At 49.3% G+C, this 14,023-nt stretch overlaps 1 protein-coding gene across 1 annotated transcript; it reads left to right on the top strand.

The window, feature by feature from the left end:
• Window positions 1-3,731: 3,731 nt before the first annotated feature.
• Window positions 3,732-13,423, top strand: LOC311374708 (voltage-gated inwardly rectifying potassium channel KCNH7-like; the record flags this gene model as incomplete). The annotated part of the gene is made up of 4 exons (XM_084490499.1): window positions 3,732-4,157; window positions 10,498-10,729; window positions 11,123-11,290; window positions 13,224-13,423. Coding segments are annotated over 4 exons (1,026 nt in total), but the record flags the coding sequence as incomplete, so codon positions are not given.
• Window positions 13,424-14,023: the final 600 nt, after the last annotated feature.

Here is a 14,023-nt window from a genome sequence, read left to right as displayed (position 1 = left end):
TTTAATTCGTGGTGAATGAATGAATCACGCTGAATATTAAACGTCTTGAAACAATAGCCAATGTCGTTATGGGCTAACCAGAACTCAGAGTTAATGTGCGGTGCGAAATGAGCCTTCTGCTCATTATGGCACACAGTTCGGTTCGCATGGTCAATGCGCACGGAGCCATGGAGCTCACGGAGGGATTAGAAACACCCCTCATCAGCCCCGGGAGAAGTACCCGGAAAGGTCAGCAATAGCGTCATTTGCATGGCATTGTCATAAGACAAACAGTGTCACATCGTTCAGCCCCCAGATTACACTCTCCCGTTGTAGTGCTTTGTGGGGACTCCTAGGGTAGCTAGCTTGAGGTTGAAAGTGTCAAGACTCAGTTTCGGAGAAAACTATTTTTCTTCAAGACACGCCTCTACACGTAGAACCTCCGTTGGAAAAAGGTAGCTAGGTCGTAGCGTGCATGTTAGCGCGGGCGTTGCTAGGTCCCCCCCTCCCGCGCGATGCGGCGGCCCTCAGGGCACGCCGCGAGGTCCCATGTGATTCATGGGAAACACAAAACAACACTCTAGATTTATAAATAATAGCCCAGGCTCTCTTACGGCGCACACGCCCGCCTGAGAACCGGAGAAGGGAGAAAGCGAACCCTCATTTGCATAACATTTGAGTCCCGGCCAAAGATGAAACAAGTCTTCCATTATCCACCACGTGCGAGAGAACGCGAGAGAGAGAGGGAGCCAAGCTGCGCAGGGACGAGAGATGGCTACAGTAGGTGTGTTTTAATAATTAAAAGCCGATCATTTATTTAGAAACAGAATTTGCCAAAGCACACATTGGGCTGCGGCTGTAACTCTGCCAACCAACCAGCTCATGCCCGGGATTACCCAGCATGCATCGAGGGGAAGTTTCCATTTGTGAAGCCGAGAGCTGCTTGTCCGGGTTTGAGGCCGTGCGTGACTGTATTGGTCTTGGTGCCTTGGTCTTCATTTTGACGCTCATTTGTGTAATGCTGCAGTGTGAGATCAGGCCTTGATTGGGCAGGTCCCCACTGTCTGGGGGCTGTGTGTGTGTGTGTGTCGTGTGTGTGTTTGTGTGTGTGTGTGTGTCGTGTGTGTGTGTCTGTTGATGGGTTTGATTGCATGTGTATCGATTTTAGTCCCCTATGTCTGCTTTTGAGAGAGCATTTGTGTGTGAATGATGAGAATGTGTTCATTGAAATGCATTTTCATTTATATTCTAAAGTAATTTAGCTGTACACTTGTAGAAATCTCTAAGGTCGTAACAAATGTTTGACATTTTACACAATTTTACACAACAAACAATTCAACAGTTCCAACAAAAGTTGAAAGTTAAAAGTCAAAAATATGACGACGTATGAATATAAAAAGTGTGATGGTAATTTTAAATATTCTAACCGTCATTTTCAACATTCCGACCCTTATTTGAACGCTCATGGCAAGTTCTTTGAAATCTCAGCAAGGATTAAAAAAATTAATTAAAAAAAAACGTTCCAGCGCTGAAATCCCACGTCAGTTCATTGAAATCTGACGACAGCCGGTCGTAAATCTTTGAAATGTCACCGCGGTTCCCTGACATCAAACAGCCCCGTTGCATCGCAACCCACCACCACCACCACCACCACCACCGCCACCGCCACCCTGGCACTTATCGAACTCGTTGCCTCTGCTTTGATTCATAAGTGGCCACGTCTCTCCTCTGGCCTCTTAGGTCATTTCAGAACTTCCTCCTAAGGTTGCAGCGCTCTGACCCCCATACTCGGCCGTGCCGGTCCTTGGTTTGTTTTCTAATAAGCAATTCCCTTCCCAAGGTGTGAGACAGCCTTCCCGTCGCCCCCCTTCCCTGATTCCTTCCACCCCTCTGGCCCTCCTCCGCCCCCCCCCACAACCAATCATCTCGTTCACGGCGGTTACCACGGTGATCAGAGGTTTGAGAACGGAGGCCGGTGATTGAGACTTCACACACGCCTCTCTCATTTGGCTCTGTCGTTTGTTGATGTCTCTCTCTCTCTCTCTCCCTTCTTCCCTCTCTCACACTCTCTGTCTCACTCGCTCTCTCTCTCTCTGTCTGTCTCTGTCTTTCTCGCTCTCTTACTCTCTCAATCTCTCTATCTGTCTCTTTCTCTCCCTCTCTCAATCTTTCTATCTGTCTCCCTCTGTCACTCTCTCAATCTCTCTTTCTGTCTCTCTCTCGCACTCTCTCAATCTCTCTGTCTCTCTCTCGCACTCTCTCAATCTCTCTATCTGTCTCTCTCTCCCTCTAATTCTCCCCATCTCCTCTTGCTCTTTACTCTCTCTATCCCTCTTGTCACCTTCTCTTCACCTATCTCTACTTGTTGCTCCCTCTCTCTCTTCTATCTTCTATCTTCTATCTACCCTCTTCCTCTTCCTCTCTCCATCTCTCTTCTATTTATATCTCTCCCTCCTTAACTCCGTCTCTATCTCCTCTTCCTCCCCCACCTCCTGCTCTCTCTCTCTCTCTCTCTCTCTCTCTCTCTCTCTCTCTCTCTCTCTCTCTCTCTCTCTCTGATCATGGTGTGAAAGTGTCAGGTAACCACAAGGGCCCCAGGCCCCCTGTATTACCACCGCTGGATAGCTGTGTCGATTACCATTGCGATAGGGACGCCCTGCACACACACAGAAGCATCGGACACGAACACGAATCCGAGTTTGTGACAGAAAATCTAAACCCTGCATTCCGATTTCCGAACCTAGACATGAAATTGAGATAATCCGTGCAAAAAAAAACAAATTGATATGAAAATAATACTAATAAAAAAAAGCTTTTATAATTATAATTAACAAATCCAGCAAAGTCGTCGCGTAATTCCAAATGATTCCTAGGCGTTCCGTGCCGACAACTTTTCGTCACACACTTCAGGCCCGAGGTTTCACAAATGAGCTGATTAGAGCTTGTTAGCTTAATGAAGTTATTCACGGGCAAGTGTGAAGGCTGCGGGAGTCGTGTCCTGTCTAGGCACAGTGTTTCCCACGACGAGTCCCCCCCCCCCCCCCCTAAAGCTAGGGGTAAGACGTGTGATGTGCCGTATGCACTGAATCAAATACATTGGTCGAGGCGTTCGCCGTGGGCCTGTTCAAACCACTCCGTTCCAAGGCGTTATCGGCTGTTTATTTGATTCTCTGCCTGTGTCGTTGCGTGTGTACATGGCGTGTGGCGTTTCCTGAGGTGCGTGTATGTCGGCGGCTATCGGGAATCTCTTGCAAAATACAAACCTGAATAAATGAAGGTCAGACACACATAAAAAAATAAAAAAATTGACTATCTGTCAAGCACCATTTAAATAGCAATTTCTCTTTGTGGATTAGTGAAGTGTTATCTTATCTCTTATCTCAGATAAACATCCCACTGAATACTCCCCCTTGTCCTCATCTCCCCCGCCTCAAAATCCTTCCTTCCTCTCCTCTTCCTACTCCACCTCCTCCCTCCTCTTCCTCCGTCTCCTCCTCCGCCTTCCTCCACCTCCCCCTTCCGCTACTTCCGCCATATCCTCCCCTTCCTCCTTCCTGTTCCCCCATGAACCCCTCCTTCCTCCACCACCACCTCCTCCTTCCTCCCATCTCCTCCTCCACCTCCACCACCTCCTTCCTCCCCCTCCTCCACTTCCTCCTACTCCTCCTCCTCCTCCCTCTCCTTCCTCCTCCATCCCCTCCTCCCTCTCCTTCCTCCTCCACCCCCCCCCCCCCCCCCCCCCCTCCGTCCAGGTGCTGTCGCTGGGCGCCGACGTGCTGCCCGAGTACAAGCTCCAGACGCCCCGCATGGACAAGTGGACCATCCTGCACTACAGCCCCTTCAAGGCGGTGTGGGACTGGCTCATCCTGCTGCTGGTCATCTACACCGCCATCTTCACGCCGTACTCGGCCGCCTTCCTGCTCAACGACCTGGAGGAGCAGCGGCGGCGCGAGTGCGGCTACTCGTGCTCGCCGCTCAACGTGGTGGACCTGATGGTGGACATCATGTTCATCGTGGACATCCTGATCAACTTCCGCACCACCTACGTGAACGTCAACGAGGAGGTGGTGAGCCACCCAGCGCGCATCGCCATCCACTACTTCAAGGGCTGGTTCCTCATCGACATGGTGGCCGCCATCCCCTTCGACCTGCTCATCTTCGGCTCGGGCTCCGACGAGGTGAGGGGTGGTGGGGGTGGGGAGGGGGGGCGGCCGTTTTGGGGTTTTTTTACGGGGGGGATGAAATGTGAAGAAAGAATATACGTACATATGAAATATTCTAAATAAAAAGTGGAGGTGTGCCCATGATTAGAAACATTCCTGTGTAGGTCGGAGTGTGTGTTTGTGTTTATATTTCTGGAGACAATATTGGTTGGCGGTGACAAGATGACAAGGCCAAGGGGCCGGGCTTGTGTGTGTGAGTCGGTTGGTGTGTGTGTGTGTGTGTGTGTGTGTGTGGTCATCTTTGGCTCAGGGGTCATACGAGTTGGGAACGGGTTGACTAATGTTCTGTGGGTAGGTTGGTTGGTGTGTGGCACTAATCAATCATTTCCGTTGAATGAATTGAACCTTAATCAATTCACGTCGTGGCGTTATTAAGTAGACTGTCGCCCAGAGCTACTCACAGCCAGGAGCAGGTCCTACCGGTTTAGACTGCGGACACCGGGGATTGAACCCGGAACCTTCCGTCTGCTAGTGAAACACGGTCGCCCCTAGTAGACAATCGGGCCTATTATCATACGCTCAGGGACACGTCTGGGCCGAGCTGCGAGCGGTGACACAGCTGGCGGGGGAATATCTCAGCGACACATTAAATACTTTTATGGATCGTCCTTCAAGACACAGGTCGATTTTAATATGTGATAAAAACAGACCACGGTGCCACGGAAAATCCAATCTAAGTTGGCCAACAATGTGTGTGATGTAACACACCAGCCAGACATTTGATGTAGCTGCCCGACCGCGCGTGTGTCTTCATTTGAATTTGAATGTGTGTGAACCTTGAGCGCCTTTGTCCGTGTGTGCGTACACACGCTTTTTTTGTGTGCGTGTGCATCTTGTTTGCACGTGTGTGTAACTGCTCAGCTGTCAGTGTGTGTGTGTGTGTGTGTGTGTGTGTGTGTGTGTGTGTGTGTGTGTTCATGTGTGTGGTGTAGCTGAGTCATTACGGGGCCCTTTGTGAGGTGAGATGAGGGGCCTTAGGGGAGCCGAGCTGGCACTTGAGTGACAGCTGGTACGAGCGGTCTCGACGGCCGAATGTCGCCGCGGTAACACTCATGTACACGGGTGTATGTCAGCGCCCCTCATTATGGGGCCCTGAATATGTGACATTCTCAAAGTGGTGTGTATCTGGTTCTCTCTGGTTGAGATGGACGGTCCTCAGGTCCCCATTTTACACCACCATAGGAGTGTGAGGACGGTCCCCACTAGACAGGACCATAGGAGTGTGAGGACGGTCCCCACTAGACAGGACCATAGGAGTGTGAGGACGGTCCCCACTAGACAGGACCATAGGAGTGTGAAGACGGTCCTCACTAGACAGGACCATAGGAGTGTGAAGACGGTCCCCACTAGACAGGACCATAGGAGTGTGAGGACAGTCCCCACTAGACAGGACCATAGGAGTGTGAAGACGGTCCTCACTAGACAGGACCATAGGAGTGTGAAGACGGTCCCCACTAGACAGGACCATAGGAGTGTGAGGACAGTCCCCACTAGACAGGACCATAGGAGTGTGAAGACGGTCCCCACTAGACAGGACCATAGGAGTGTGAGGACGGTCCCCACTAGACAGGGCTATAAGAGTGTGAGGACGGCCCTCACTAGACAGGACCATAGGAGTGTGAGGACGGTCCTCACTAGACAGGACCATAGGAGTGTGAGGACGGTCCCCACTAGTCAGGACCATAGGAGTGTGAGGACGGTCCCCACTAGACAGGACCATAGGAGTGTGAGGACAGTCCCCACTAGACAGGACCATAGGAGTGTGAGGACAGTCCCCACTAGACAGGACCATAGGAGTGTGAGGACGGTCCCCACTAGACAGGACCATAGGAGTGTGAGGACGCTCCCCACTAGACAGGACCATAGGAGTGTGAGGACGGTCCTCAGTAGACAGGACCACCATAGGAGTGTGAGGACAGTCCTCACTAGACAGGGCTATAGGAGTGTGAGGACGGTCCCCACTAGACAGGACCATAGGAATTTGAGGACAGTCCCAACAATTATTTTGTAATTTATTCACGTTTGTTCTTGACGTCCGATGGGTATAAAACTCTGGTTTTATTAGTCGGGACCAATGGAACAATTTACAATTTACTCCACCACCACCATAGGATAATTAGCATGGATCACGACGTCTCTGACACAGATTCGGCTTCCAATCATGACTCATGATGGAGATTGACTGAAATTACTGTTGAGGCCAAGTTCATTCGGGATATAGCATGAAGCTGTGATCAAAAAAAAAAGAAAAGGTTTTCACCCAGTCCCGGCTATCTGACTGTCTAAGCGGGTAATTTAATTGAAATAACCTTTCAGAAGAAGTCCTGCTGTCATGAGTGACACGCACGATAAAGGGTGAATCTTGACAGCATCGGCACAACTTTCCCTTGGGGGCCGGGCGTCTGCGCGCTACGCCGCCGACCCCACCTTGTCACAGCTTGAGCACTCTGCCATTTTACCCCCGTGTAATATCGGAGGCTTTTTCCCTTCTTTTTTTTTTCTTTTTTTTTTGGCGGCAGAGACACAGGAGACTATTTTTAAACATAATCCCGTGCACCTTTTCGGTTGCCTGGGAAACCGTCTTCTTCCGTGAGATTTTTTCGCTGATGTCATCAGTGCCCAAGTGGGCCCCTGGGCTCTACTCATGGTAGAGATGATTTTCTGAAGGTTTATATTCATGTGGAGGGGCCCGATTCTAGGGCCCCCCCCCCCCCCCACCGGACTCACCAGCGCCGCAGATGATGAGTCGAACAAAAATAATTCTGCGGTGGCTAATTTACAAACGGCCACTCCTTACGGTGGCTGTATTTTCATACGGAGGCCTCTGTGATCACAGTGCAGGCCATTTGCCTGCTCGCCCACCCCCCCCCCCCCCCTCCCTCACCAGACAGCCAGGATCGTCTGCAGAGTCTCTTGTCGTGTGGAGATTGCAAATCTTTTCATCTCTGTGCTGATATTCCACCCGAAGAATTGAAATGAGTCTTCCTTGTCTCCGGTGTGGTCTGTGGTGAATAAACACAAAGATACCCCATGATTACCCCTGGGCCGGGCCACTTAAGTAATCCCACTTTCAGCAACGGAGAGTCATTTTTACAATGGATTTTGCACTGTTCAACCTATATTTTATATATATACTGTACATATTATACCACCAGGTGTGAGTGTGATTAGCCGATGCAAGCCGTTTTTAAAATCTGCCTCTTCTGACATCACAAGTGGGCGTGTCCACCTAGACGTGTGACGGATAGATGAGCAACGTTTGCTACGGTCCACTGGACGGGCCGGTGGACCGATCCATCCAGCACACATCTAGGTGGACACGCCCACTTGTGATGTCAGAACAGGCAGATCATCCGTAACGGCTAATCGCACTCACACCCGGCGGTATAATACATCACCTTTAACAAACAAAAAAAGACATCTTTTGATATTGAGTTCTGCCTTTATCCTGAGTTTAACCGTGACAAGAAAAGGGACGAGACATCCACTTGAGATCCGGGGCAGAACGGAGGTGGACGGCGTACAGTACACAGCCGTTCACAGACGTTCGACGCGGTCACCGCTCAGAAGAACACGCAAAAAGTGTACGAAGTGTGGAGCGCACGGCGTGCAGCAGCTCAGCGGGTTTTAACCACACAAACAAACCCGCCACTTGTGTCCCCGCTGTAACCGGGAGGCTGGCGAACGCTACGCAGAGGCCGATATTTACAACTCCAGTCGTCGAGCTTTGATCCACAGGTGTCCCGGGTGATTCTAGACACAGCTAGTCGAGCTGTGTCCACTAGGGGTTCAGTGCTGCGTTGCTCAGGGAGGCCCGCGCGTTAAGACTGTGGGGTTTTGATCCCCGGAGCCTCTGAGCCGAGCGTCCGAACCCTTACTGACTGTCCTGCCTCCGAAAGGCTTCAAAGTTTACAGCGAAAAGTATTTAATCAGGAGGGCTGTTCCGACTCTGAGATGGTTCAAAGAGATATATCATCATATCTAACCCTAATGGGAGGCATTAGGGTGGAGGCAACCAGCCCCGAACTGGTATTAAACTCAATTTATTGCAGGCTTGGATTTGAATCGACATTATACCGCAGAAGGTCTACTCCGCTCAGGGCTGTCTGTCTGCAACACGCATGTCTGTCTGCTCTAGCAGTCAGACAGCCTATAGTATCTCATCGACATTACACAAAGGCACAAGACTTTGAGATACATGTTGTTTACGTGCGACTCAGTCTGTCGTTGTGAGTATGTGCCGTGTGTATGTGCCGGCACATGGTAAACATGTGTGGGCATGTCGGAGTGCGAGTATACGCACATCTGTGACTGTGTGTTTGTGTTTGTGTTCGCGTCTATGTGGGCAATGCATGCGTGCGCGTGAGTGTGTCCGTGGGCAATGCATGCATGCACACGCGTGTGTGTGTGTGTTCGTGGGTACGTGTGTGTATCGTAGGCGCAAGAGCACAACTCACTGCCCTCTGTACCCCACCACAACGCCTGGCTTCGACTCACGATCAAATCTCCTTCTTCTCCTTCTTATCTGCGCTCCAGGTGTGCTAGAGGGAGGCGGGGCTATCGCTAGCCAGGTGAGGAAGTGCGGGTGGGTGGGGGGGTGGGGAGGGGGGGGGGTCGTGGGAGATCGTTGTCGTCATGGCCGCTGATTTCTCGGGGGATATTAGCCTGTAATTGTCTGGCGCGCCGGGGAGTGGGGTGGGCTATTAGCGCCCGCTAACACTCGCTTTATTGTGTTTACAGAGGGCCCGGCGGTGATATCATGTCCGTCCGCCTCCCCCCCCTCCTCCCTCCCTCCCCTCCTCCCTCCCTGCTCCCTCCCCCCCCCTCCCTCCTCCCACCACCACCATCGCCACAGTTCCTGCTAACAGCCTGCGCGGTAATTTAGCTCAGCGAGCAAAAGGACAACAGAGGATTAAAGTGCTTTGGATGAGATGGAACAGAAGGAGATAGTGTGTGTGTGTGTGTGTCTGTGTGTGTGTGTGTGTGTGTGTGTCTGTGTGTGTGTGTGTCATGGAGTACCTAATCGTTGTTTATTTTCTCTATTGTTTGGCAGTTAAGTCTGAGAGGTTTATAATTGAATGATGAAGCGCCTCACAGATTTTCCCCACTGTCAATAACCTTTCGCTAATAGATTTACAGTTTAAAACGCGTCCATCAAAATGCCCCACTTACATACAAGTGTTTCCTGTCCCAGTCGGGTGGCGCAAACAGACAACCAAATGTGTCTTTTTAATTGGTCGAGCATCCGTCCGTTTTTTTTTTTTACCTCAGAGGGGATTAGGAACATTTCCGAAAGTTGGTTCGCTTTGTTATGTTGCTTCGCCACGCCCAAAGTTCTGAACGGACGAGGATTTTTTTCATAGAAACACACAGAATGAGTTTTCGTTTGAATTGTCTGTCGCCCAAAGACTTGACAGTTGGGCGTGACCTGACAGTCGACGTGATCCACACGACGTCGTACGAGCGTTCAAACACACTGTGTGCTGTGTCTGTGTCACTATGACGGATTACCTCTGAGGGTAGGATTACCCACAATGCACCTATCCTGAACGCAGCTAATCTTTTCTTTCTCTTTGCTTTTTTGGTCGAAAGTCGAGGCCACGTTTGGGTTTTCTGATGTTGTTCCTGTTGTGTAAGGCGATGTTAGATTCAAAACAGAATGTCGCCTCGAGGGCTAAATAATGAAAAGGTGTGTTTGTTTGTCTGTCTGAGTCGCAGGATAGTCTTGTGGTGTGTAGTGGTGAAAATACTCCAAATTGTCTCTTGTTTTGGTGTCTGTGTAAGACATCCACCCTAAACCCTTTCCTACTGAGTCTTCATTCACCGTAGCTCGGACCCGTGATTCTGAAAGCTTTATTTATTCATTTATTTATTTTAAAAAAATCGAAATCTCTTTTGCAAGAGCCACAAAACAATTCCACCTTCCTTAAAACATCACAAACAGGACAATCACAGAGACACAGATACACCAATCAAAACATTAGGGACGAGGTTGTTAGCCAGGAGCATTTGAACGTCTCTCCAGTAATGGAGGTATCAGATTCCGCTCATTCCGGAGATAAGGTGCATAATCCCTTTACCGCCCATACAGACATGAATCAGACCTGACCGGGAGTAGTACCTTATACGTTTGACTGTAACTTTAAACGGGACAGTATAAAAAACCGAACCGACAAATAAACAGCAAAACGGCAGCGCAAAAAAAAAAACGTCGCTTAGTTAGCCAAAATGCTAACTGTCGTGGTTTACCTTTTTACCGCTTGATTTTGTTCCATCTCCCCGCCCGCCCGCCCAGACCACCACGCTCATCGGTCTCCTGAAGACGGCGCGTCTCCTGCGGCTGGTGCGCGTGGCCCGCAAGCTGGACCGCTACTCCGAGTACGGCGCGGCCGTGCTCATGCTGCTCATGTGCATCTTTGCGCTCATCGCCCATTGGCTGGCCTGCATCTGGTACGCCATCGGCAACGTGGAGAAGCCCTACCTGGAGCACAAGATCGGCTGGCTGGACAACCTGGGCGTGTCCATAGGTGAGCCCGCCCGCCGCCGCCGCCGCGAACGTTTCCACGTTTCAGCGTTTCCGATTAGCGATATAACCCGCATCGTTGACCTTATTACATTTGTGAATGCTGTTCATTCTGTCTGTTATAGTAACGTATGCATTGATAATTTGTGTCAAACCGTGGCGCGACGAAGTGTAGCTCTAAAGTGAGAGCGACGCTAATTAGCGTTAGCTAGTTTTGTTGTTTGTGCGCATCGCCGAGAGTGTGTCACGGATCGTACCGATCGAATCACAGCACGCGTCGCTTAAGGGAATGAGTATTCCGATGGATTTTCATTCGCACAAAAGTGTGAAAAAGTGTCAAAAAAATAATTTGGACTCACTCCCCGCCTTTTTTTTTTTTTTTTTTTTTGGTCCACAGGAAAGAAGTACAACTACAGCGACCCCAGCTCGGGCCCGTCCATCAAGGACAAGTACGTGACGGCGCTGTACTTCACCTTCAGCAGCCTGACCAGTGTGGGCTTCGGGAACGTCTCCCCCAACACCAACTCCGAGAAGATCTTCTCCATCTGCGTCATGCTGATCGGATGTGAGTGGAGAATCGATGTTTAAATGTAATTGTAGGCTGTACACCGTTTGGGTAGAGTGCGATTATCCAAAAAGGTTGTACAATAACACGTCTTAGCATGGGAGGGTCACTCGGGTGGGAATCAAAATCCGTTACCATGGCAGTGTTAATGCCCCGGTCAGGGGTTTGAGTTGAGCTACACTATGTTAACATTTAGGGTTTGATCCGGAATCTTCCGGAATTGTGGTCTTAGAGAGAGAGTAATAACTCTCATCTCCCTTTAAATAGTAACTTCTCATCTTCCTATGAATAGGATGCCAACAGGGAAGGCAAAAAATAGGAGCAACTATGAATAGGGTCTTTCATCAAAAATAGATTCTTTAATCAACCATTTTTTGAAAGCACATCTGCGGACTGAGTTTTGTGAAGCATGAAATGCTAAAATAGGATTTTGATCCATTGTGTTTGTAAGTTTGTTTGAGCCCGGTTACAGGGCATCATTAAATAATTCAGTTGATGATACAACTGTTCCTGTAAGTCTTGGCAATGGAATTCCTCAAAAGACACATTCACACACACTCCTACCTTTCAGTTTGGAGGACAGCCATCAACCGACAGGGACAGAGAGTGGGTGGTGTGAATGTGTTCCAGAATGAGGAAGGTTTCCAAACTGTGCTCTCACCACGGAGAAATGGACACCATCATAATATTCAACTGTTTGCCCTCAAGCTATCTGTTGCATTGACGATTAAGATAAACAGTGAAATGCTAGGGGAAGGGTGTTTGTGTGTTTTGCGAGGTCAACTCCCAGCCAAGACGTACTGAGTTCGAGCCCCGATGTCCCCACCCTTCCCTGTAGGCAGACCTGAGCAAGACGCCCGTGGAATAATAACTCCTACATGCTGCTTAATGACCTCAACTGAATCAACACTTGTTCACCTTCAAGTCGCTTTGAATAAAAGCGTCTGATCAATGACTGAAATAGTCAACGGAAAACGATTGAGCATCATTTAGTTTGTGTACTTTTGGAAGCACAACTTATAAATGTTACGTTTGTATTTTCCGTTTGTATTTTCCGGGCAATGATTAATGATTAATGCAGATCTTTACATAAAGGATGTATGCTAATGATTTGGCTAATCCACGTCACTGAGGAAAAATAAATCAAAGCGAATGTTATTGATAAAGACGACTTCATACAATTACATTTAACACAGTGTGTTACAATAATACCAAATGAAACACATTTATCTTGAAAGGAAAAACTGTCTTTAGTGGGGGAGATTACAATCAACCTTCGTCTCCGGGGACAATTGACTCTACAGTAGACACGGGTATTTCTTTGGCTCCAGCTCCGATCGACTGTGATGGAAACATGACACCTTTGAAGTTCCGGACGTCCGCATGTAAATAGACAGGAACAACATGCCACGGCCATTTTGTTCTTAGAACTGAGTTAGAAATAAGTACTCGAATGAGTAACAGATTTAAAAAAGAGGTAAACAGCTCAACATCCTCACTTGCCTCAATGCTGCTTTCTACTGTTAGCTGACCTTGTTTTCTCCAGTTTACTAACCCTGCTTTCGACCGTTTACCAAACCTATTAATCGGCACCTTCATGGCACAGAACACGACACACCAGAAAAAAAGCAGAAAACCACCCTCGTCTACAGGCAACGGGAAAAGAGTCTATTTTTAGCGGAGGGTTTCCCGCGTTTAACAAACCTGCATATACCCACTAATTCTAACAGAAACCACCGATAGTAACAACGATAGCACCAACGATTGGTACGAGACGAGGCAAGAACGACGCAGACAACAAGGGGCCCCTTTTTAACACCGTCACTCTCCCCTCTCTCTCTCTCTCTCTCTCTCTCTCTCTCTCTCTCTCTCCCCCTCCCTCCCTCCCTCCCTCCCCCCCCCCCCCCCCCCCCGTCCTCCCCCTCCACCCCAGCCCTGATGTACGCCAGCATCTTCGGGAACGTGTCGGCCATCATCCAGCGGCTGTACTCGGGCACGGCGCGCTACCACCTGCAGATGCTGCGGGTGAAGGAGTTCATCCGCTTCCACCAGATCCCCAACCCGCTGCGGCAGCGGCTGGAGGAGTACTTCCAGCACGCCTGGAACTACACCAACGGCATCGACATGAACATGGTACATGGGGGGCGCCCACCCCCCCCACCCACCCACCCACCCCCCCACCCCCGGGGGAACCTTCTGGGTGTTGGGGATCTTTTTTTTTTGGACTGTTTTTTTATGTGGGTGGGGGATGTTTTCTCACGGGTTTGCGTTGGGGGGGGGCGAAAATAATAGATCACTTTTTTTGTGTGTGTGTGTTTTAATATTGTGTAGCGAGTCGTAGTGTATTTTAAAAAAAAGTCATCGCTGCGAATATGTTTACAGTTTTTTTACTTAGTTTTGAGGTTTCTATTTGTCCATTGATGGTGGAGGTTTGCTTTTAGTAAAAAAAATAATAATAATAATAAAAAAAAAGTCAACAAAAAATAAACACCTAGTTTTAATAGATAAACATGAATGAAAATGGAAACAGAGTTGATAGAAAGCCGCCACCGTCCACGACCGCCGCCCCCCGTCCACGATCAATCCCCTGAGCTCTAAACCTCCCAAGGTCAGCCCATTCGATCGGATTTAAATTCAGCATGATGACTTCTGCTCTCCACTAATCCCTTCTGCTGGCCAGATTTACATTTTTTTCAATCCAGCGGATTTACCAAGTTTGCGTACCCCCACCCC

This window comes from Micromesistius poutassou, assembly GCF_964030765.1.
Source record: "Micromesistius poutassou genome assembly, contig: SCAFFOLD_5543, whole genome shotgun sequence".
In the NCBI taxonomy this organism is placed as follows: domain Eukaryota; kingdom Metazoa; phylum Chordata; class Actinopteri; order Gadiformes; family Gadidae; genus Micromesistius; species Micromesistius poutassou.
The sequence above is the reverse complement of the archived record's forward strand: the minus strand, read 5'-3'. Positions and strand labels throughout refer to the sequence as shown.